Here is a 24622-nt window from a genome sequence, read left to right as displayed (position 1 = left end):
TCCATTGGGGAATGGCTGAACAAGTTGTGGTATATGAATGTAATGGAATACTATTGTGCTATAAGAAAGATGAGCAGGCGGACTTTAGAAAAACCTGGAAAGACTCGTATGGACTGATGCTGAGTGGAGTGAGCAGAACCAGGAAGAGGCTGTACACAGTAACAGCCACGTTGTGGGATGACTTAACCCTTCTCAGCAATGCAAGGATCTAAAATATCCCCAAAGGCCGCATGATGGAAAACGCTATCCACATCCAGAGAAAGAACTATAGAGGTTGAATGCAGATCGAAGTGTAGTATTTGCTATTTTTTTTTTTGTTGTGTTTTGTTTCCTCTTTCTGGTGGTTCCTCCTATTGGTTCTAAATCTTCCTTACAACATCACTAATGTGAAAATATGTTTAATAGGAATGTATATATCTAGCCTCTATCAGATTGCGTGCTGTCTTGGGGAGGGAGGTGAGGAAGGAAGGGAAGAAAAACTTAAAACTCAAAACCTTATGGAAGTGATTATTGATAATTCACAATAAATTTTTTTAAAAAGTGCTTTGAAAAATTAGTGTGCATTATCCCTTTCAATCTCTTTCTTTCTCCACATATATATCTGGATGTATATGTGGATAGATGGTTATCACAAACACATACATATATATGGAGAGTGTAAACATATTTCATGCATGCTACATAGATACACATATATGAGGTTTCTGTGTGTGCACATATACATATATTATGTTTTTTTCTTCCTTTTAAGTTTTTGTTATAAGAGATGATTTACTGGGTAGGAGAGGAAAAGGAATATTCAGAAATTAAAGCGATATCAAAACAAAAAAAATTCCAATTTCCCTCCCTTAACCAGTGGCGGGGGCCAGAGTGGGGTGAGGAGGGGAGGATGGGTGAAATTTCATTTAAGTATATTTTTATGTGTATTTGCAGCCAGTTCTGGAAAGGGTGGCTAGGGAGGTTGCGCCATCGCAGGAAAGCCGGAAGATGAAAGGAGTGGGAAAGGAAAAGATTTAAGCTGAAAACAAATTTGTTCCCCTTAGAACAATGTTTTAGAGGGCACAGTGGAAGGAGTGGGGAGCAGCAGAGGACTGAAGAGGATGGGAAAAAGGGAGAGGTCAGTGGAGGATGGAGAAAGGATTTGTACCAGGGGCTCACTGGGCTGGGGAGGATACAACCAGATGGGGGCTCTGCTAATCACTGCCAGAAGAGTTCAGGGGGGTGAATAACAGTTGTTAGGCGGCTTAGGTGAGGGCACCAGTGGGAGAGCTGATGAAATAGCATCCCCCCCTCTGCCTGCAAGCATGCCAAACAGGGAGGCGGGCAAGGAACGGCATCCCTCTGTGCCCTGCAAGCAGCCGGGGAGACCAGCACCCAAAGGTGTCTCTCTTATCCCTTGAAAGCTGGACTAGGCCAGGTCAGGTGACCTCCCGGGGCCCCAACTAGACTTGTCCAGCACGAAACTCGCTATCTTTCCTCCACACTCTCCCATGAGCATCCTTCCAGGCCCCCAGACATCATCCTTTCCTCCTCATTCTCCCTCACCCACCAAATCCTACTTGCCGCTAACTCCCTGTGATTCTACCTTTGAAACATCTCTCGGATTCGCCCCCTTCTCTCCTGACTCTGCCCCTTCCTCACCTACCCCTGCATTACTGCAATGGGTTCTGACTGGGTGCCCCACTCCAGGTCTCTCCTCATGCCATTCTACATGACCAGTAAACCCGATCACCTCCAGGACCCATGCTCAAATCCCTCCGACCCCTCCAGACTTCTTACACTGTGTTCCATGATCTAATGATCTCCCCATTTTCCTGATTCCCCCCCCCCCCCAGGCGTTCCCGGTTTCCTTCTATTCCCTCTTCAAATCTCGGCGTCTGCCAGGAACGTGTCCCGCCCTGCCTTCTGCTGTCGCCTGCCCTCCGAGGCGGATCCCCCCAATTCACCCCGCCTTTACAATCTTGGATGTGTGCAGACTTGTTCGCATGCGGTGTCCCCGTCAGACCGAGAGCCCATGAGGCAGGGGCCGTCGGCCTCGCGTCCCGAGCGTTAAGCAATGCTCGTCGAGAGACCGATTGACTGAAGAGGCGACCCCCTGCTCTGCAGCGGTGACCCCAAGGACCATGGGCCCTCCTATCGCATTTGCGGCCGAAGTCTTCTCCATGCCAGATCTCCCCCCATTAAATGGCTGCTCCGTGAGGGCAGGGGCTGCTTCGCGCATAGGAAAGGCTTAATCGTTTTATCGCTCATATGCACATGATCACCTGGGCCGAGGCAGGGCCCGGGGGGTGCCATCTCAAGCCGCCATTCACCCCCCGGGCTCTGGAGGCGGCTCCTTCTCCTTTCCACCACTCCTGTTCGATTTCTCACAGAGCGCTCCACAGGTGTTCACTGGGCAGTTGAGGCCAGATAGACGGCTGGACTGGGAGTCAGGAAGACCCCAGTCTGAATTCGGCCTCAAACCCTGTTTGACCTTGGCCAACCACTTGCCCTCTGTTGGCCTAACAGCACCCCCCCACTCACAGGGCTGTCGTGAGCCCGAGAGAATTGCAAGAGCCGAGTGAACCGCACTGGCTCCATCTTGTGACTCAATTCTACTTACAACATCACTAATGTGAAAATACGTTTAATAGGAATGTAAATGTATAGCCTATATCAGCTGGTGCGCTGTCTTGGGGAGGGTGGCAGGGAGGAAGGGGGAGAAAAATTTTAAACTCAAAAGCATATGGAAGTGATTGTTGATAAATCAAAATAAATTAATAAAAAAATGATAAAATAAAAAAAGAATAGAAAGCAGGCCAGTGGACTTAGAAAGAGGCATCACCGGTGGCCTCAGGGAGAGCAGACTCAGCAGAGCGCTGGGACTTTGCCAGGGTAGAGAAGGGAGTGCCAGGCGAGGAACAGAGGTAACAAGGATTTTTTTTCAGAAGCTGGGCTGTGAAAGAGAGACTTCCAGGATGATAGCTTGAGGGGACGGCCCGCTCCAGGGAAGAGGAGTTCTGGGCTTGGAGAAGTTCGTGGAGAAGAGGAGTTCGTGGCCAGGAGAAGAGGTCGCCCCTTGGTAGAGACTAGAGAATGTCAAGGTTTCAAGGTGAAGAGTCCCTTACAGGGGGAACTCCTTAGACTGTGTTCCGCCAGCCAAGTGCTTTTAAAAATATCAGCACACAATAAACACACCCAGGTCTTGCATTCTTAACACTTTTCTGTCACTGATTCAACCATGAAGATTCGTTCTATCGGGAAATGTTCTTGTGAGAGCTTACCTCAATACCTGAGTGTCATTCAATCAACAAGCATTTATTAAGTACCCTCTCCATGCAAATACACAGAAGGAAACAATCCCTACTCACTGGGAGCTTGCATTCTTTTCTTTTCTTTTTCTTTTCTTTTTTTTTGGGGGGTGAGGCAATCAGGGTTAAGTGACTTGCCCAGGGTCACACAGCTAGTAAGTGTCAAGCATCTGAGGCCACACTTGAACTCAGCTCCCCCGTCTCCAGAGCCAGTACTCTATCCACCACGCTGAGAGCTTACATTCTAACCAGAAAACCATAAATACACATAACCACCTACCTAGCAAGCTTAAAGGGCATGTCCCTTCGTTCTGGGAACATTTGATCAGCTACTGTTTTCAAGGAGTACTTTGTAGGGAGGGTTGTCTGTGTCTGCTGAGAAGTACCTGTTGTGTCAGAGAAAATATATCAGACTCAGCCTCTGAGAGATGCTGCTCAGTCTTCCCCATGGCAGTCCCTCCTCCCTCCAGCCAGGTAGATCACAACTCAGCCTGTGCAGCGCAGGTGTCCCGGGCCTCCCAGGAGCTCTCCACACACAGGCGTCCCCAGATTGGCTTTCCTAGGCTCAGCCTTTCCTCTCACTCCACCACTGTTCCACCTTTCTGCAACGAGATCTTCTAGACTGCTTCCTTTTCCTTTTCCTCCCTTCTAAGGGTGTAGCAGTCAGGCTGCTCTTCCCACCCCCTCCCCCTGCACCTCTTTCTTGCCCTCTGGGTCATCCTCAATTGGAAGCCTGTTCTCTGACCTGAAGCCACACAGCTTCCATCTGCTGGATGTCCTGAATCGCAGGCCTTTCTTTGAGGGAGAAGCTTGTGGTCAAAAGGACTGCACAATGTCCCTAAAGCAGTCCAACTGGCTCTCCTCCCGCTGGTTAACCCTGGGCCTACCTCTTTGTCCACTGAGGGTATTTGTCAAATATCCACATGCTTATGGAGAAGCCTGTGGGTTGCCCATCCAACTGCTGAACACAGTCTGAACAACAAGTATCTTTCATCTACTCATCCACTTGGTGTTTCCTCTGTGAATAGTTAGGCTGAACTCTTGAGTTGTTCTGGTGAGGAGGCTCTGAAAAGTTTGAGAGTTTGATGCAATCAGCATGACACATCCACAAGCTGTAGCACCTGGAGGACCTTGCGTGGAATTCCCTCCATGATGGTGGCAAACACCTCTCCCTGTTTCTTGCCTCATCTGATATTAACACTGTCCTGGCCTAAACAAGTCACCCCTCTGTTATTTCTTTCAAGAAATCTATTATGTTGACATATACATGAGAATCCTCAAGGTGGTGTTTGCTAGTACTTTTTCTTTTTTCTTTCTTTTTTTTTTTTAAGGCAATTGGGATTAAGTGACTTGCCTAGGATCACACAGCTAGTAAGTGTCAAGTGTTTGGTCTGAGGTTGGATTTGAACTCAGGTCCTCCTCACTTCAGGGCCAGTGCTCTATCCAGTGTGCCAGCTAGCTGCCCCTCAAATGCTTTTTCTAAGTCAACACATAAGGACAATGGGATATTGTATTCTGGACATCTTTCAGTCAACTCAGTATCAATAAAGAGATGGTCTGTTATAGGATGTCACCTGCAAAGTCTGCCTATTCCTTTAACAAAGTGGCCTTGAAGAGACTTAGGGCTGATCAGGGAGGAAGAGTGATAATATCTAGAACCACCCTAGAAGAGGGTCACCTTCATGGTGGGCGGGTCTTCTGCTGCAGATTCATTAAGAGACAGACCAGAATTACCCTGGATGAGAAGGATGGAAGATCTGTGAGTCACACCCTGAGACAGGCCCATACATCAGTGAGGTCAGATATCCACTGGAATATCAGATTTTTCTCAGAGATGATTTTAGATGGAGAGGTGGAAATAAGGGAGAAAACATTCCTAATAATCTAGACCTCTTCTGTACACAGAGGATGATGTCATCTGCCAAGAATGTCGTTCTGGGCAACAGCCTGGGGACTTGAGGCCAGTGGAGAGTTTCGCATACTCTGGGAGGAAATGAACAATGGATGGCCAAAAGGAAAGTCAGACTATGGAAAGTTAATGAGAAATGCAGATCCTGAAGGTCTGTACTGATAACAGCAGAGTAGGGAAATGGCCAAAGACTGTTCTGGCTGTCCTGTGTGTGGGAAAAGGCAAAAGAGCAGCATCTCAGATGCAGAAACGCCAGGAGAGCATCCCTTTCCGTCATCCTCGCTGTGTTCCAGGCATGAAGATGCACATTGGGTTTTGTCCTGCTATCCAGAATAAGCTGGCATTCTATGATCTGAGCTGCCTGAGCGTATCTGGCCCTCCTTGCAGAAAGGGGCTGGATTCAAGATGCAGGACATAATACACATTTTTGGACAGAGGCAACATGGGCACGGCTTGGTGGACTATGGGTATTTCTTATAAGGGTTTGGTTTTTCTTTTTAATTGGGAGCAGGAGGAAGTTAAATGAAAAATGAAAAAATAAACAAAACCAAAATTAAGGGGCTGGCTATGAGAAGGCTTCCGGTTCCAAATCTCCGAGCTCTTCTTTCCCCTGAGCATTCCACAGACTTGAGTAGGAAAGACACAATTTCCCAACAGATTTTGTTCTGCACAAAGTTTCACTGCCTGGAATTATGTTGTCGACCTCTTACCAGTTCTGAAACTCTTCCCCACAGAGTTCTGAAAATGACTTTCTGCATGACGTGGCAAGCAGAGGAAAGTGGCGGGTAAAAATCGATGGGTCTGGAGACTTGTTTTCCCTTTGTTTTAATCTGGGTCTCAGCAGCACAGCCTAAAAGCCAAGTTTGCTACTAGCGCCCCCCAGTGGCAGGTGGGAGCATAGTGGCTCGGGGGCGTGGGGCCGTCTTCCAGGTCAGGCTTTGCATCCCGGCAGCAGTGCTCGGGTCTCAGCCCTCACACTTCATTCTCTAGCTGCCATCAACCCTACTAAACATGGCAGGGTTTTGTCCATTTCAGATTCTTACCCCTGGAGGGGGAGGAAGGAGAAAGCGTAGCGGGCTCTTTCCTACCCTCTCCAAAGCCTGAATGAACATGGTTACCCCGCGGAACCTGAACGCTGACGCTGGGAAGAGGTTGGATAAAAAGCATTTCTTGCCTTGATCAAATTCATCCTCAACCAAAATACAACATATTACTTTCCTTTTTTTCAATCAAATTAACTTTGGGTTTGGATATAAACACATTTTCTCAGTATTCAAAGACCAAATTATTGTTAGGCAATGAAATCTAATAAAAACTGAATTAGAAACAGACAAGGAGCCACAGGGCGTCTGATCTGAGACATTCAGAAAATGGAATAAGGCATAGGGGAGATATTCCTATAATTTCTTCCAATATCCATCCACCACACTGTGACCCTCCCAGGAGCCTGGGTACTAGAAGACAGACTGCCTGTCCTAAGCCACCATCAGGAAGTTTCCCACAGTCCCTCCAACAAGGCCTGCTTCATATACAGAGATTCTGAGGCCGTGGGATTTCATGGTATGGGTGTTCTTGTACACCAATGCAGGCCACAGTTCCTGGTCAGAGAGTGGCTGTGGCCCAGCCTAGCATGAGGGGTTGCACTGTGCTGAGCCAGACCCAGAGCTGAGACAGAAATGACCCTGTAGCAGCCCCTTCCTAGGGCCAGAGAGACAGACGCAAGAGGCTGCATCTTGGCTTCACTCGCAAAGCTAGACCACTGCATTCTCCAAAAAGTGCTAGAAACCCATGCAGTCAGTTTTTAATCCTCAACTGCCCCATTAGATACACAGGTCCTAATTATTGCTAGAAATAAACGTGCATCAGGTGCTGTTCTGTGCCTCGTTTCATTTTTGGACAATGTCCTGACCACAGGGCTTTTGAATCACTAGACATCCTGAAGCACAGAATAAAAATTATTTCTAACCAAGAACACTCAGGTCTGGGCACTGAGCTCCAGAATTCCAGGATGTCAGAGAAGGAAGGCTTCTTCCAGGCCATGTGGTCTAAGCCTCCCATTCTGCAGAGGAAGAGACTGAGGCCTAGAGAAGTGACTTCTCCAAGGTTACAGAGCTAAGGAGAGACAAAGCAAAGGCCCAAATCCAAGCCTTGCAACTAGAGGTCAGCTTTTTCCTCTTATAAGCTGTATGAAATTCTCTTTCACCAATGGCTAGAACCAGCCCAGTGCTTAATTAACTTAATTAATGTGATGACAAATGGGAGGTAAATCTTATTCCTTTAACCAGAATCACCAAGAATTTGAAGGCCAATATGTGAAATAAGAAAGCTAATTTCATATCGTTATGAGGATTATAGATTTAGAACAGGAAGGGGCCTTTATGGGACATCAAGTCCAACACCCTCATTTAACAGAGGAGAAAACTGAGGCCTGAGGAGGGAAGTGCCTTGCCCAAGGTCACACAGGTTCAAGGTAAGAGAGGGAGGATTTGAACTCAGGGCTTCTGAATCCAAAGCCAGTGTTTTCCCACAATGCCATGATGCTTGTCCCAGTCCATCTGGAAATAACCTCAGGCTGCCAAAGACCCTCCCATGAGGGCCAGGAAGCCATGAATACCCCGCACAGCAGGGGCTTTACCGACCTAGTTCAACCTGTGACTGAGGCTCTTTTCTATTTGGCCCACTGTCTTCTGATTCACTTGGTTTCCCCAATAATTCTGTAATTATAATTATAGTCCTGTGCAGTTTATTTTGTGGACTTAAAGGCCTTCCCTGGCAGACTGCCCAAGGTGAAGAAGCCTGGTATTAGAGGAGCATGCGTCAATCAGGACATACATGAGGAAAACGTGAGATTGACAAGTCCGGGGATCTTAGATATAGAGGATTAGAGCTTTGGGTCTGATGCCCTCATTTTAGAGAGGAGGAAACTGAGACCCAGAGACTGGAAGGTCACATGTCTCCCAAGAAGCAAAGGCAGGACTCAAACCTTGGTCTCTTGACTTGAGATTCTCAACTCTCTTTCCAATACATTGCACTGCAGATACTGTGTTCTGAATAATGTATTTGAAAAAGGAGAGGGCTTTGGAAAGGTCAGACTAAATGCTTGTAAAATCATGAAAGACCCACATAAGGCAAAACAGGTCGTTTCCATTTCAGACAATCCCAAGGACCCAAACTGCCCTCATCATTCCCCCCGGGGAGCGGTGCCGTGGTGATCCCAGCAGGAGGCAGCACCAAGGGCCCCTCTGGCTGCTTGGGTGAACAGCGTGGGCACTTACACAGCTTGGAAGGGCGGCTGGAGGCTCCATTCCCTTCGTGTGGCCTTCCTGGCTTCGATGGCTCCAAAGCTCATTGGACAAGATGGAGGATGCTGGATTAGGCAGTTGGTAAACCAATCAGAAAAGCAAAGCTCAACATTCCCCAGCACCAGGGAATCCCAGAATCCTGGGGCTGCCTACTCAGCAGGGCAGTGATCTGGGGAAAAGATGCAAACATTGTCGTTGGCATTTGGAATCTTAACTCTTGCTACTTAAGTACACATTCAGCCCTCCTTCCCCCCAACCAAGCTCCAGGACTGGAGGGGCAGCATGGGACTGGGGCACCCAGAAAGATGTGGATGGGGAACAGGAGGTACAAAAATAAGGTCCACAAGGAAGGAGGGAAAGAAGGCAAAAGGGACCGAGGAAAGTTCATTTGGCTGCAGTGAAGTAACACTGGGAGATGGGGACGGTGAGAGAGCTGAGAAAGGGCAGCTTAGGGCACAAGCCAGCTTTGTGTTGGTAGAAAAGGCAAGGAGGTACCAGGAGAAACCGACTTTTTGCCAGATAAGATCTCAGAAATAATGGACCATTATCACTTGTTTGTTGACAGAAGAGAGACTTGCTGAAAGAGACAAAGTGCTGAAAATAAAAGGCTGGGGGAAGGTCTGTTTGGGCCCCTGGTGGCTCCTGGGCCTGGCTAAGGACTTGTCTAAGCAGACAGCTGCACTGGCAATGTGGGGGAGAGGAGGAGCCCCAAAGGGGAGTATGGGGGGGTGGAAAGAGGCAGAAGAGGTACCAGAATGTCCTCCCTTACTTCCTGTCTGCTTCCTAATCCTCACCTTTCATTTCTTTCATCACCTCATTCTTCTTCAAAGTCTTTCTTCCTGATATATGCTTAGATACACAAGCATTGACTCTGGGCACCTCAGTCTGGCATCTTTTTCAAGGTTTCTTCATTCTCCGCTCTTTGATTCTTCAGGATTTCCACCTGGAAGCTGCCTTCTCCAGCCCTGCTCCCCCACCCCTGGCAAGGACTGGCTCCATGCTGTCTAGCAGTACTGCTACCCCACCCTTTCGTGTCTTTTCTGAGAATGTGCCCCAGAGCCCCGCACTTCCATCTTCCTCCCTTGCAAAGCCCCCACCAAGCCCAATCTTTCTGTCCAAGTTGCCCCCACCCCTCCTGGCCCAGTGCCTTCCTTCGTGACCCTGGCTGTTTCATCTGCTCTCTCTCTTCTGTCTCTTGCCATCTATCCTCCCTCAGGCTCCTTCTCCACCTCTCCTCCTCCATCAGCGCCCTGGAGGGCTTGCTTCTCTTCCTCGGCCCCTTGACTAAGCTGCTCCCCTGCCATCATTTCGTGGGCATCGCTCCTCACAAGGCTTTCTTCCTCGTACTCTCTCTGGTTCACATAGACTTCCTTCACTCCCAAGGCTGTGGTGGCTGGGCTATCTGTGGTGGCCTCAAGTTCTAGTTCCGAGCATTGAGCCCCGGTCCCTTGGGAAAGGTTACCTCCCTCAGAAGAAAACGATTTATTTACTTCGTTCCATTTCAACCTTCCTTCCTCCAGAACTTCTCCTTCCTCAGCCCTTTTCTCGATCATCTCGATTTTCTGGTTGTCAACGCCTTTCTCCTCCTGACTGGGAACTTCTGCATGCTCCAGCAACTGGCCCTGGCCTTGGTCCTGAGGCTGCTTGCCTTCTTCCCCAGCAGCCCCCGCCTCTGGGGTCTTCTCGCCTTCAGTCCCCCGGGTCTGCTCCCCTTCTGCCCCTGGGGTCTTCTCCCCTTCTGCCCCCGGGGTCTTCTCGCCTTCAGTCCCCCGGGTCTGCTCCCCTTCTGCCCCTGGGGTCTTCTCGCTTTCAGGCCCCGAGATCTGCTCTCCTTCTGCCCCCGGGGTCTTCTCGCCTTCAGTCCCCCGGGTCTGCTCCCCTTCTGCCCCTGGGGTCTTCTCCCCTTCTGCCCCTGGGGTCTTCTCGCCTTCAGTCCCCCGGGTCTGCTCCCCTTCTGCCCCTGGGGTCTTCTCGCCTTCAGTCCCCCGGGTCTGCTCCCTTTCTGCCCCCGGGGTCTTCTCGCCTTCTGCCCCCGGGGTTTGCACGCCCTCTGCCCCGGTAGCCCCCGCCTCCGGAGTGGCTGGTGCCCCGACTTCTCGTGGTTGCTCGCTTCCCTCGTCCTTGCAGAGCTCCCGTCCCGCGGGGGCCCTGGCCGGCTTCTTGGAGGGGGGCGGGGGCGGCGGGGCTGAGGGCTGGGCCGGGGGCTTGCCTTCGCGCTTCAGCAGGCTACAGCCCAGCACCTTCAGTGGCTCCCAGCTATACTACACCCTCTCGTGCATAATCTGCACGCATTTCCGGGCCTTGGGGGACGAAGACCAAGACGAAGACGAGCTGGCGACCGACCGACCGATGCCTCGGACTCCAGCGGGGAGGCGCGGGTGTTAGCCCACTGCGGTGCCTTTGGCCGCGGCCGGGCCTGCTGCCAGGCGGACAGGCGGCGGCCTTTCACCCGCACGGCCGCGGAGCGGCGCTGGTGGGCGTGGCCCTGGCCGGCCATCGAGGGCCGCGGGCGAGGCGACGGTTTGGCCTTGGCCGGGGCCGCGGCCGGTTGCCAGGGCTCCACGCTCCACCAGCTCTGCCGGGGCGTCCGGGCCGGCCCCACACGGCCAGGCTCCACGGCCTCAGCGTCAGCCGGGCCCCGCCTCTCACATCTAGGACTCCGCCTCCCCGCCCCACGGCCAGGGCCACACCCGCACCCAGGCCGTCCGGCCGGGGTCCGGCCTCCAGGCCGAGCCCCCCCATAAGCTCGAGCCCTGCCCGGGCCGGCCCCGGCCTCGCTTCCGCCTCCGCCTCCGGACCCGCCCGCCAGCGCGCTCCCGATCCCGCCCTCCCCCAGCCCTAAGGCGTGGGGCCGGCGGGCGGAGGGGCGGCGCAGGCGCAGCAGCTCGAGCCGGCTCCGCGCCCCACCCCTGCCCTGAGGGGAGGTCCCGCGCCTGCGCACCAGCTGCCTTCGGACCGCCGCGGGGAGAAAGGAGCGGAAAGGGGCGGGGGAGCAAGGGGTGGGCTCTGGAGGCTTTGTAGAGCGGGGCCTGATTCCTCGTCGTTATTTCGTCTGGGCATCCCCAGTGCCTAGTAGAGTGCAAAACACATAGCGGGTGCTTTACTGAGCACTGTTCATTAATGCTTGTCCATTGATTGATAAGGGAGGGGGTGAGTAATAGGGAGGAGAAGGACAGAAGGGGGAGGGGGATTCGGGGCAGACAGGAAGGGAGGGGCTGTGGGCCAGGAGTAGGGAGCTGTGAAGAGCCGCCAGGCGTCTACACCCCCGGAGGCGTGGGGAGCACAGCTTGCGGAGCCTGCCGGGGGAGGGCCGAGGGGAGAGGAGGGAGCTGCGCCGGGGCCTGCGTCCTCCCTGCCGGACTTGCGCTTGGACTCCAGCCCCGCCCTCTCCCTGCTATCCGCACTCCCCTTTACGAGGCGGTACCTGCTGCTGGGAGGGACAGACGGAGGAGCCAATGAAAGCACGGAGACAGGCCCCTCCATCCATTCAGAGAGCGCGGTGGGGGCGGAACCTGGCGGCCTCCCCCGCCCTCTCCAGAGGACTCCCTGGGGGGCGGGGGTGGAAGACTGGGTCGGTGCGGATCTGGGCGGACGGGAAGAGGGAGGACGGGAGGGTTGCAGGGGACGCGAGGGTCCCCTAGGGTTGGGGTGCGGTCGGGGTAGAGGAGGCGCCCAGGAGGCTAGAAGCTGGCCCTCTTCTTGCCTCCTGTAGAAGCAGAAGAGAGGTGGCGCAAGAGGACCAGTGATGGAGGAGAATCCGGACCCAGGGGAGGAGCGCCAGGTAACGGGATGGGTGGATGGGTGGATGGGTGGGTGGATGGGTGGATGGTGGATGGGTGGATGGGTGGATGGGTGAATGGTGGGTGGGTGGATGAGTGGATGGTGGATGGATGGATGGATGGGTGGATGAGTGGATGGAAGGATGGATGGATGGGTGGATGAGTGGATGGGTGGATAGAAGGATGGATGGATGAGTAGATGGAAGGATGATGGAAGGAAGGATGGATGGATGGATGGATGGATGGATGAGTAGATGGAAGGATGATGGAAGGAAGGATGGATGGGTGGGTGGATGGATGAGTAGATGGAAGGATGATGGAAGGAAGGATGGATGGGTGGGTGGATGGATGAGTGTTTGGATGGATGGATGGATGGATGCCTCTGGACCTTTGCCAGGTTTGCATGGAAGGGCCCAAGGCCAGGGAGAGAAGGGCTAGGGTGGGGATCCCAAGGACCCATCCTCACTTTTGATCCCAGGGTCGCTCCTGGTAGTAGGGAATCGGGAGGGGGCCCTGCAGGTGGGAGGGTCAAGGCAAGGGCAGCTCTCTCCAAAGAGCAGGCACGGAGGACCTTGGATGACACCTAAGACAAGCTCAGTTTACAGATGAGAAAATTGAGATTCAGAGAGCCGGCCAGGGCATGCCCAAGGTCAGGCAAGAAGAAATCAGCAGAGCCAGGGTTCAGACACCACATTTCTGGCTCCAAGTTCTTTGCTCCTCCTCTTCCCCCCCCCACCTCCAGGCAAGACCCAGGAAGAACCAGTCACATCCTCTGATGGAAATCCCTGGACTGAGTAACCTAGTGGAACAAGAGGGAGATGCCCAGGGGAGACCCTCCCCACCCACCTCTTCTGCCTCCCCCTCAGGCAGAAGTTGTTGCTATCTCCCAACAGCAGATCTGGCAAAGAGCTCTGGCTGAGAGCAGGCCCAGCTGGTCTCCAGGGACCCCGACTTGTAGGGCCAATCAGGGAAAGGACAGACAAGAGACTCAGGATGGTGAGGCAGAGGAGGAAGGTCAGGAGAGGGCGATCTCCTGATGGCTGGAGAGGACAAAAATGTTCTTAGAACAGAAGAAATTGGGGAGACCAAGTGATAAGAGGCAGTGCCCGGGAGGAGACAGAAGCTGCACCCAGGGACCTGGATGGGAAACAGGATGTGGAATTCTATTTGATTTAAACAAGTCAAATACAACTAGCACTTACTGAAGGCCTACTCTGTGCATGCCACTGTAGTAGGTTCTGGGGGTACAAAGACAAAAAATGAAAACAGCCCCTGGAGTCAAGGGGCTTCCATTCTACAGAGGACAAACAATGTGTTTGCGTGTGTGTGTGTGTGTGTGTGTGTGTGTGTGTGTGTATACACATGCGAAGGGGTGACTGCTTAAGTATGTGTACCTTATTATTTGTTGAAGTGCAGCCCCCTGCCTGAAGTACCACCATTAGAGAGAGTTAGTCCTTTGGGCTGAGCATCCTTCTCCAGGTTGCTCCCCAAGTCACTAACAAACACCTTAGCTAGTGGAATTAGCCAATCAGAGCGTTTTCCTAAATCAGTCAATCAATGAGCATTCATTAACGGATGACCTGCCATATGCCAAGCACTTCATATCCATAGACAGAAGGAAAACCATTTCTTCCCTTGAGGAGCTTGGAAGAAGGGGAGGAGCTGGGAGCTGCGGATTGGGGCCAGGCAAGATCCACAGCTGCAGGGTGCTCCCTTCCCCCACAGCCTGGGGTCTCTCTTGTGGGGAGGGCTTGAAGGAAGAAGAAAGAATGCCACACATCCTTGCCCCCCTTTATGGTTGGTTCCAAAGCATATTCACAGACACAGATCCTCATGAAACCTTCCCGAGGCTGGTGGGTCTGAGGAGACTGATATGGAAAGGGTCCTGCCCCAGATGGCTTGGCTAATAACAATAGGCATTTAAGTAGCTCTTTCAAAATACTCTGCACTTGGACCTCTTATCTCGGGGAGCCTCACCTTGATCATGTAAGGTGAACGATACGATGAAGAAACCATGGTCGCAGAACTAATAAATCCAAGGGGCAGAATTCATAGCTGGATCCCAGGTCCGGCACTAAGATCCAGATCTCCCCAAACCCTGCCTGAAAGCCCGCTTCTGGATGGATGAATGGACAGTGTACCTCCTGAAGGGCTGAATGAAGGGGAGTCTTTGTGGTATTAAAAGACAATGGAGGGGGGGCAGCTAGATGGCACAAGTGGACAGAGCACTGGTCCTGGAGTCAGGAGGACCCAAGTTCAAATCCGACCTCAGACACATAACACTCACTAGCTGTGTGACTCTGGGCAAGTCACTTAACCCCAATTGCCTCACGTAAAAAACAAAAACAAATAAAAGGCAATGGAATGGCTTCCTGCCCCCTTCTAAAGAGGAGTGATGCTCTCCAATCACTGCTAGGGACTTGGGGCCCAATGAGTGACTGGGACAGGGGCCGCTGAGGATGCTCTGGGTTCCTGGGGGGTGTTGAGGTTGAGAGTAGGACAGTGGAAAGGGCCCTAGATTTGGTGACAAGATCTGGGGTCATATCCCAGCATGCACCACTCAGGTGACTGTGGCCAAGAGCCCATTTGGAAACCTTGTGCGAGGGCCCTCCTAGGCCCAAGTTCACTCCTTGGTGCTTTTCTGGGAGGACTCCCAGGATGCAGGCTAGGGAGGAAGACGAGGGCAGGTGGGCCACACCAGGGCACCCGCTCACTGCCTCCCCCTCTGCAGCCCTGCTCCGTGTCCGTGGTTCTGCAGGGAGATGGCGCCTTGCAGGTGGAGATCTCTGATGCGGTCAGCGAGAGGGACAAAGTGAAATTCACAGTTCATACCAAGGTGAGGTTGACACTTCCCTATACGGAGTCTCCACCTCTGTCGCTATACCACAGACTTATTCAGGGGGTCAAGGGACTCCAGACCAGTACTAGGCCCCACCCACAGACAACATTCCACCGGGGCTAGAGGCCCCCTCTCCCCACCACAGACACCTGTGCTCGAAAGCAAATTCTGTCAATTTTTAGCTTCCTGCCATCCTATTGAACCCCTGGCTTCTGGCCCTCAGCCCCTGGCTCTTTCCACTTTGGACCGGAGCCCAAAAAGGATTGTGGGAAGTGTCCCAGAGCAGAACAACGGGGGAGGAGGGTGTGAACAGGGTTTGCTGGTCCTGAGGGGGCGTCAGCGGGGCTGACCTTCCCTTTCAGAGCTGCCTGCCACACTTCAGCCAGACTGAGTTCTCTGTAGTTCGGCAACACGAGGAATTCATCTGGCTTCACGATGCGTACACAGACAATGAGGACTACGCGGGCATCATTGTGAGGACCAGGGCTGCCTGGGGGGAGCGGGAAGGGGTGGGGGGCTCTGGGATCCTTGGGGGACTTCTCAGCTTCTGTTTTGAGCAGATACCCCCAGCGCCCCCCAAGCCAGACTTTGAAGCTTCCCGGGAAAAGCTGCAAAGGCTGGGGGAAGGTGACAGCTCCGTCACCAGGGAAGAGTTTGCCAAGATGAAGCAAGAGCTTGAGGGGTGAGACCTCCCAGCATGGCTCATCCCCTCCTGCAGACGCCTCCCCACCCCTGCCCCACCCTGCCCTGCCCTGCCCTGGCCAGGGCCCCCACACAAGACAGTGCAGCGGAGGCATGAGGAGGATGCAGGCTCAGGAGGCCGGGAGACCTGGGTTCTAGTCTCCTCCAACATGCACCTTTCTCTTCTCTGGGCCTCAGTTACCCGCTCTGTAAAATGAGGTTAGACTCGGGGTCCTCCCAGGTCCTTTGCACTTAGGAGTAACTGTGAGGCTTTGGGAAAACACCTACAAAGAATGAAGCAATTCTTACCCTCAGGGAGCTTACATTCCACGGGAGATGGCCCCACTCCTCCTTTGGACCACATTGACTGACCCCTTTAATTAACCATGAGGTGTTAATTAACAATAAGAGAAGATGTCTCTTTACAGCGGACTTTCCTCACAGCCGCCCTGGGAAGTGGGTAATAAAGCCTGACTCCCCCCATCTGGGGGCAGCTAGGTGGCACAGTGGTTTGAGCACCCAGCCTGGAGTCAGGAGGACCTGAGTTCAAATCTGACCTCACACGCTCACTAGCTGTGTGACCCTGGGCAAGTCGCTTCACTCTGTTTGCCTCAGTTGCCTCATCTGTAAAATGAGGTGGAGAAGGAAATGGCAAATCACTCAAGTAGCTTTACCAAGAAAACCCCACATGGGGTCACAAAGAGTTGGGCACAACTAAGAAATAACTCAACAACCGAAAAAAGCCCCCATTTTGCCGGCGCAGAAACTGAGACCAAAATGGATTAAGTCACTTGACCAAGTTGTAGTAAGGGTCAGAGCAGGGCAAGGAAATCAGCCCAGGCTTCCACCATTCACACTCCAGGGTTTCCTGCAGGACACCACAGCACCTCTTACCCCCGAGACTGCTGGGAGAAAGGGAAATGTGTATATACATGTATGCATGTATATAGACATACGTGTATATATACACATGCGCACACACACATACATATATATATACATATCTTACTTTCTCCTACTTACTTACTTTCTCCGCCTCCCTAAATCCACATCCACTTTCAATAGCCTGGCCTAGAAAGTGGGTGGGGGTGGGAACGGGGGAGGGCATTACCCCTCACTCTACTTTTGCCGTCAGAAAAAGTGGGGCAGCTGGTGGCAAAGAGTGTTGGGCCTGGAATTGGGCCTGAGTTCAAATACAGCCCCAGACACTGTGTGACCTCAGGCAAGTCACTAACCTGTTCGCCTCAGTTTCCTCAGCTGCCAAATGGAGTTAACAGCAGCCCCCACATCTCCGAGTTGTTGTGAGGATGGAATGAGGCCAGCACGCAGGAGGTGCTGCATAAATGCACATTTCCTTCCCCCAGGGAGTATTTGGCCATCTTTAAGAAGACAGTAGCCATGCACGAAGTATTCCTGCAGCGCCTGGCTACTCATCCTACTCTCCGGCGGGACCACAACTTGTATGTCTTCTTGGAATACGGCCAAGATGTGAGTTGGATTGGGGGAGGCCTGAGGTCGCCCGCTGGGCCTGCCCCGGTCTGGGCTTGGAGAAGCACCAAGCAGCCAGCAGAGAGGAGGCTGCCAAGGCCCAGGCCAAGGCCCAGCCCATCCCTCTTGCCTTTGTCCCAGCTGAGCGTTCGTGGGAAGAATAAAAAGGAACTGTTTGGCGGCTTTATCAGGAACATCGTGAAGTCAGCAGATGAGGCTCTCATTACCGGTGTGTCAGGACTGAAGGTGAGGGGGGTCCCAGACCCCCAGCGTTGGGTGGAGTGAGAGCACAGGGTCGGGGGCCAGAGTTGGGCGATTCCCAGTGGGACCCTGGCTAAGCTGCTTCACCGAGGGCTCAGGCCTCAGGCCTCACCTCAGAGATCCCCTGGGGCCCTAAACCAGAGGCCTCTGGATGTTGGGCCTCCACCTGCCCTTCACTCTCTCCTTGGTGACCCCAGCTGTCCCCTCCTCTCTACTTTGGCCTCCGTCCTAGGAGGTGGACGAATTCTTTGAGCACGAGAGGACGTTCTTATTGGAGTACCACACTCGCATCCGGGATGCCTGCCTGCGTGCGGACCGGGTCATGCGCTCCCACAAGTGTATGTGGGGACCCCCCTAAAAGGACCTGACACCCCCATTTCCCCACCCCAACAAAGTAACAGACCTGGGGGACCTGCTCAAGCTCGTGCAGCTGGTCAGTGCCACAGAAGGGACTAGAAGTCACCCCTCACGGCAATGGTGTTTGCCCCCCTTCCCACCCTGGCCCAAAGACCCTCTACTGGACCAGAAGTGTGGAGCAGGAGGCTCTGACGGTGGGCATGTCTCTAACAGGCCTGGCTGAGGATTACATCCCCATCTCTGCCGCGCTGAGCAGTCTGGGCACACAGGAAGTCCACCAGCTAAAGACGTGAGACACCCCCTCCCCAGTGCCAGGCCCCTTCCCCCTCTGTGCCCTTCACTGTCCCCGAAGCGAGGTCTTGGGTAACCAGAGGGTGTGGGGGAGGGCGTGTGTAGCCCCAGCCCCAGAGGATGCCTTTGGCTAGAAAGCAGGCGTCGGGGCCCCTCGGTAAGGGCCTATCTCTCTTCCTCCTAGGAGCTTTCTCAAATTGGCTGAACTATTTGAACGTCTGAGGGTGAGAAGCCCTTCCTACTGTTGGCTTGGCCTCTTCACGGAGGTTCAGAGATCTGTCGGCCTCTCTCCTTCATGGTGGGAGAGGAGGGAAGTTGCACAGCACAGGGCCTGGCTTGAAAGTTGGGGAGATGGGGGAGAGGGCATTTGCCCAAGGCTCAGAAATCAAGTGTTTGTGGGGGCGTGGCATGCCAGTGCTGGTCAGTGGGCAGTGTGGCTGGTGGGGGCCAGGCCCCCATGCTGCCACTTTGGAATAAGAAGGAACCATGTTTCCAGGTACCTCAGTGAACATCCTAGGGCACAGAGATACTCTCCCACCCCCCAGAGCATCCCAGCCAGGGGAGGCCCCAAGACATGCTGGCCCCTCCTTTCCTTGTCCATCTGTCCCCACAGAAGCTGGAGGGCCGAGTAGCCTCGGATGAGGACCTCAAACTGTCGGACATGCTGCACTACTACATGAGGGATGCACAGGCAGCCAAGGTGAGAGCTGTTCCCAGGCCAGCTGCCCACACACAGGCCTTCCTGACCCATCTATCGCTGTCTGTCTCCCTGCAGGACCTGCTGTACCGGCGGCTGAGGGCACTGGTGGACTATGAGAACGCCAACAAGGCCCTGGACAAAGCCCGAATGAGAAACCGGGAGGTTCGGGCCGCGGAGACCCACCAGCAGCTCTGCTGCCGGCGCTTCGAGCACCTGTCCGACTCGGCCAAGCATGGTGAGTGAAGCGCCCTGCACCCTGTGCCAGAGCGGCCCCCAGCAGCGCGGCCCAACGCTCTCTTGTATTCTCTGGCTCAGAGCTCATGGACTTTAAGGCTCGCCGGGGATCTGCTTTCCGAAAGAACCTCATCGAGTTGGCGGAACTGGAACTCAAACATGCCAAGGTGAGGGCACCTCTGCCCTGGCCCCAGGGAAGGTAAGAGTAGGGCCTCAGGCCGCCCCCGGGGCTACCATCCGGGGGCCATCCACCAAGTGCTTTCAAAATGGCACAAAAGGCCTTTTGCCACTTCACTTGTCTCAAAGCGAAGCCCTGCGAGAGGCCGACCGTAGGTACAATTGCCATCTCACAAAGGAGGAAACCGAGGCGCACGATGTCAGATAACAGGGGTGTCAGCATATGCCAGTATCACGCTGTCTCTTTACTAAAGACACTTGGCCTCAGTTTCCTCCTCTGTAAAACGTCTCTTTGAGCCCTCATTGCCAGGGTGATGAGGACGTCTCACCTGTCACTCGTAATCCTTGAGTTGGGGAACTGAGGGAAGGAGTGTTGAACACTGCCCCCCCACCCAGAGCAGCACCCTGTTCTCTCTTCCCCAGGCCAGCACGCTCCTTCTAAGAAACACCCTCATTGCCCTCAAGGGAGAACCCTAGCATCCTCTCCTCCCTCCCTGGCCCAGTCCTGAACCCCAGCCCCAGCCTTGCCCACCCCACCCCTGGGGAAGGAGCCACAACACTTGGCAGAGGGGGTGTCCAGGCCAAGCCCCGAGCTCCCGGCTTCCAGAGAAAGACTGCCTCAGACCTACGGAGGTCAGACGCGCCAACGCCAGCAGTGTCTGCCCTCCGCTAACGGAAATAAAGGTGCCTGCTTTGGACCCTGCATGTCGTGTGCTCCCTTTGAAGCAGCCATGGGAGCGAGCTCCCCCATAACGGGCTCATCTGGCAGAGCTCCTTCGGGCCTGGCTCGAGGGAGAAGAGCCTGAGCCTAAGCCAGGGCTGTCCTGCAGCTCAAAGGGCACCCATCAAAGGTGCCCAGGCAACAGCTAGGCCAGAACTCGGGGGAGAGACGCACCAAGGGAGCCTGCCCTGCTATGCTTTGCTTTGCCCCGCCCCCCTTCTCCTCCTGCCCAGCCCAGAAAACAACCACCTGCAGAACAGAGCAGCTCACCTTTTCTTTATTTGTCTTTTTTTTTTTTAATTGAACTTTCCTTTTACTGGCCACATGAGTAACTGGGGGGAGGGGAGCTGGCTGTGTGGGGGAGGGGGTCTCCACAACATTCCATTTATACACAAAACTAAACAACAAGCACAATGCCACTATTGCGGTTAGAAGTTGGCAGCACCGGGGAAGGGGTAAAAGGGGGTGTCAGTTAAAAAAAAAAATACTGGCCTCCCCCCCATCTGGGCGTTCGGGGGGGCCTTGGTCTGCTACAACTCAAGAGGAGTGAATATCAAAGGCGGCTTGGGAAGGCCAGAGCCATCAGGGGAAGTGGGGGAGGTCAGGGGTCGGGGGCGGTTTGGCAAATGGGTGAAGGGATTGCCCTGCCCCTGCTAGGATCCCCCCAGCCCCTCGGGTCTGGCAGGAAGGGGGCAGTCTGCTCCCCCACTGGGCTCGGGCAGCCCCAGCAGGGGGCCAGAGGTGGGAGACTCACAAGGGCTTCCCCTCCAGGGAGATCACGGCATTGCCCCCCAGTTTCTCAGCCAGGGTGCAGCGGTCCTTCACTTCCTCGTAACAGTTGGCTTGTAATTCGTGTTTGATTCCTGCAAGGAGGAAAGGAGATGGGGGTCACAGCCAAGGAAGGGTCAGACCCACCCCCACTTTACAGATAAAAACCCAATCTCGAGTTTCCAAGGTCCCACTACAGTCAGAGTCAGGCTCCTCACCCAGTTCTTCAGACCCAACGAAATTCGGGCTTGCGCGCCAAAAAGGATCACGCTATTGGAAATGCCATCTCTCACACACGCGCGCGCGCACACACACACCTGGCAGTTTCTTCTTGATGGCATCCTTGGAGCTCGCATAGATCATTTTGCTCTTGAGGGGGGCACACTCAGGGGCCCTAGCGAGAGAGACAAGGGTCAGAAAGCCCCCGGCTGGCCGGTGCCTGCCCAAGGCAGGGGGATAAGCTCGCCCCTGCAGGCCCGGCACCCCAGCCTCACCAGAAGATGAACACCAGGTCCTCCTTCTTGCTCTCCTTGGTCTCGTAGGTAGCGTCATAGAGCGCGTAGCGGCAGTCCTTGTCTGGCAGCATCTTGACAAAGGTGGTGTAGGGGTCGTCCACAGTCTGCCCCACGTCCCCCACGAGGATCTCCTTGCCCTCCTCCAGAACAATGTTCTTCTTATCCTCGCTCAGGCAGAACAGCACAGCCTTCTTGCGCTTCTTCACCTCCTCGGGTGTTGAGGACTTGCGAACTTTCATGTCGTTGAAGACCTTGATCACCCCATCTGACACAGCCACCCCAGAGGCCTGTGGGCAGGGACAGTCCGGTGAGGGAGAGGGCATGCTCTCTGGGCCCTTCCCATCAGGTTCAAAGGAAACGCCATTTGCTTAGTAGTAAGAGGAGAATAGTTCACGGTTTGCAAAGCGATTTTCACAACCCTACCCCCCCCCCCCCCATGCAGAGGTAGAGGTGCCGCATTCCCCATTTTACAAACAAGTAAACAAGAGGCCAGATGACTTTTGCCCAGAAGCAAAAACTAGCCAGGATCAAAAAGATTTGAACTCAGGTCTTCCTGACTCAAGTCCAGCTGCCTTCTCCCTGACCCTACTACCTCAAAGACACAGAGGAATGTGGGCACATCACCAGAACTCTTAAGGCAAGTCACTGGCTCGTGCCCAAGCAAGGAGGTCCTGACCCGGGGAACCCCCAGCCTGGCCAGCCAGGGAAAGCCTGGATCCCGGTTCCAAGATTCCCCAAGAGCCCAGCTGTGACAACAGCTCCCTTCTCGTCCTAGCTATTCCGGTACTTAGTGCCCTAAGGGACCACAGATCTAGAGCTGATAGAAGCCCCAGAGATCACCTCGTCTACACTGCCCGCCGGGCCCCCCCCCAGGCTAGGACACCTGCCCAAGGGGAACGTGGAGAAAAGGGCCAAGAACGCCGGGACGAGGCCCTCTCCAGCCCCCGCTTTTCAGACAACTGTCCAGGGTGGGACCATGTGGATCCTCGGACCCCGTGGGGGTCCTGCTCTGATGCCCCACCCTAGCAGAAGCAGGCAACGGGGGAGGCTTTCACCCCACTACCAGAAAGGCCCCGAGGAAGCAGGTGAGAGGCGTGACTTCGCTGCCGCTTCCTGAGTGGGAGGGGAGGGGAGGGAACCTGCCCGGGGACGATAAGCACGGCAACCCCTCAGGAAGGGGGGAGGGGTCCGGCCCAGGCAGGCCGCAGACTCCCCCCTTTAAGCCTCGGAGCCCCCCCAGCACGGGTCGGCGGAGAAGAGTCATCCTCGCTCAGAAAGGGCCAGGCCGCCCCAGGGCATCACGCCGTGCCCGACACCCCGCCCTCCACCAGCTGCGGAGCCGCGTGCTCTGGGCCGAGCGCGCGCCCCCTCCCTTTCCCTTCCTCCCCCTCCCCAACTGCCCCATGGTCTGTTTCAGCCCTCGGAGGAGCGCGCATGCGCGACGCCCCCGAGTACAGGGGCCGCGTGCGCCCCTAACCACCCCCCCTCCCTTCCGAACACTTAACGGTTGGGAGGGGGAGGGTCGCGCGCGCGCCCGCTTCGCCCAACAACCGTCAACGTCAGACGAGAGCGCGCGGGAGGGGGGCGCCGTCGCGCGCGCTCGCCTGGCCGCCCGGCCACCCGCCCGACGCGCCGCGAGCCCCTCCACCGGTCAGCCGCCGGTCTCTCCCACGGCGCCCCAGGAGGGGGAGGGGAAGGGATGGGGAGGAGGATGGAGAGGAGGATGGAGAAGAGGATGAGGACGCCGCCCCGCCCGCTGCACCGACTCCACCACCCCCGCTCCCGGGCGCCGGTCCCCTGTGGAGCTCTCTGACCCGCGCTCACCATGGTTCCGGAAAGGAGCGAGCGAGCGAGGGAGGGAGGGTGAGGGAGGAAACGAGGGCCACAGGAGAGGAAGGACTCGCTCCTTCGCCGCCGCTGCCTGGAGCCGACTGAACGCGGCCTCTCCCGGCCCCTTCCGTTTAGTAGGAGCCGCACAATGAGAGGCGGGGCGAGCTTCCGGCGCTCCAGGGACGGGGCCGACGGGAAATGGAGTTCGGAGTCGCTGCGCCGCCCCGGGGCACGCCGGGAAGTGGAGTCTTCTCTGCCTCGCTCGGCCGCAGGTCGAGCTCTAGCGTTCGGCCCCCGGCGGAGAGGGGCGGGGCCAGGAGTGCTGGGAGCGCTCCCCCATTGGTCGGCATCCGCTCGGGCTCCCGGGGCTAGGGGCCGGTAGCCCGGGTCCTTGGATCTTAATCGTAACCTCACAGCTGACAAAGGAGCCACAGCTTTAGTCCCCATTTTGCAGAGAGGAAAAGTGAGGCCCGCGGTGGCTCAATTCTCATTGTCAGGAACTGGGCACCATATACGGCAGCCGGAGAAACTGAGGCAGAGAGAGGAAACAGCAGACCAAAGAACCTGGACTTCCACATGAAGCCCTTTTCCCCTTCGGGGGGCCGGCGATGGGCTGATCCGTGCGTGGCTCCGCAAAGCCGACCCACCCGGAGGCCAAGGCGGGGTGGGGGGACACCACGCATGATGGGGTTACTGTGGGTATGGAAGTAGGGGGAGGATTCACTCGGCTATGTGGATGACTGAGATTTTCGGAATTGTTAACAGAGAGCATCCAAAGCCCCCCATTTTACAGATGGTAAAGCTGAGGCTCAAAGCGAAGGAAATGATCTGTCCAGGGCCATATGGCTAGGGAGACGCAGGCGGGTACAAAACTCGAACCAACAAAAGGCAAGGCCGCACCCGTCCTCTCACTACCCCTCCCCGCCTACTTCCAGCAAGGGCAGAGACCGCGACTTTGAGCAGCCGAGTTCTGGGGTCGCTAGGCAGGCTCGCCCAGTCGCTTTCCTGTGGGAGGGGAGGAGGGGGCGCGGGCTTCGCAGTCGCCCTAGAGACCAGCCCCCACCCACCCGCTCGCCTGCCGCTCTGGGTTGCCCCAGATCGCCTTATTAGGGCATGAGCCGGGGTGGGGCGGAGCCAGGGAGAGCGCCGGTTCACCGCGCCTTATATGGAAACTGAGCCTTATATGGAAACTGCGGGAGGGCGGGCAGAGGGCTAGCGACGGCTCCGGGGAGCCCCGGCTAGGGGGCAGCCGGCCTGACTGCTGACCTCTGTGCTTGCCCCTGCCCCATTGCATTGAATGCAAAGCCCAGAGTCGGGCGATCTCCACCGTACTTGTGCCAGCGTCTCCTCCAGCCCCCTCTGCACGCTCCTTGTCCAGGCTCTAGTCCCCACTGCACATTCCCCGGACTGTATCCTGGGAGTTCCCAAATATTCCGGGCTCTAGCCAGTTCGCTCTGCGGATTTCCCGGACACTATGGAG

At 55.1% G+C, this 24622-nt stretch overlaps 3 protein-coding genes across 4 annotated transcripts; 1 reads left to right on the top strand and 2 right to left on the bottom strand.

The window, feature by feature from the left end:
* Positions 1–3464: 3464 nt before the first annotated feature.
* Positions 3465–11561, bottom strand: LOC114038722 (retinitis pigmentosa 1-like 1 protein). The gene is made up of 5 exons (XM_027856123.1): positions 11488–11561; positions 10802–11449; positions 9296–10757; positions 8475–8670; positions 3465–4355 (listed from the first exon to the last, which is right to left on the bottom strand). The coding sequence occupies exons 1-3, from the start codon at positions 11559–11561 to the stop codon at positions 9704–9706; spliced, it is 1776 nt and encodes a 591-aa protein (XP_027711924.1). The 3' UTR covers positions 3465–4355; positions 8475–8670; positions 9296–9703.
* On the top strand, positions 11512–20011 carry SNX32 (sorting nexin 32). 2 transcript variants are annotated; one of them, XM_027856204.1, is made up of 14 exons: positions 11858–12076; positions 12214–12282; positions 15012–15116; positions 15482–15592; positions 15680–15801; positions 17165–17288; positions 17430–17534; positions 17782–17887; positions 18120–18195; positions 18382–18421; positions 18811–18897; positions 18973–19132; positions 19213–19298; positions 19732–20011. In XM_027856204.1, the coding sequence occupies exons 1-14, from the start codon at positions 11957–11959 to the stop codon at positions 19783–19785; spliced, it is 1365 nt and encodes a 454-aa protein (XP_027712005.1). In that variant the 5' UTR covers positions 11858–11956; the 3' UTR covers positions 19786–20011. The 2 variants fall into 2 exon arrangements, with proteins under 2 accessions (XP_027712006.1, XP_027712005.1); XM_027856205.1 differs by lacking the exon at positions 11858–12076 and adding an exon at positions 11512–11651 and having other exon boundaries at positions 18811–19132.
* A 277-nt stretch (positions 20012–20288) lies between these two features.
* Positions 20289–23255, bottom strand: CFL1 (cofilin 1). The gene is made up of 4 exons (XM_027856207.1): positions 23137–23255; positions 21292–21599; positions 21115–21191; positions 20289–20892 (listed from the first exon to the last, which is right to left on the bottom strand). The coding sequence occupies exons 1-4, from the start codon at positions 23137–23139 to the stop codon at positions 20780–20782; spliced, it is 501 nt and encodes a 166-aa protein (XP_027712008.1). The 5' UTR covers positions 23140–23255; the 3' UTR covers positions 20289–20779.
* Between the last annotated feature and the right edge of the window lie 1367 nt (positions 23256–24622).

The sequence above is a fragment of the Vombatus ursinus genome, unplaced genomic scaffold, assembly GCF_900497805.2.
Source record: "Vombatus ursinus unplaced genomic scaffold, bare-nosed wombat genome assembly UNPS02011369.1, whole genome shotgun sequence".
NCBI lineage: Eukaryota > Metazoa > Chordata > Mammalia > Diprotodontia > Vombatidae > Vombatus > Vombatus ursinus.
Note: the sequence above shows the minus strand (reverse complement) of the source record. Positions and strands in the feature narration are given on the sequence as shown.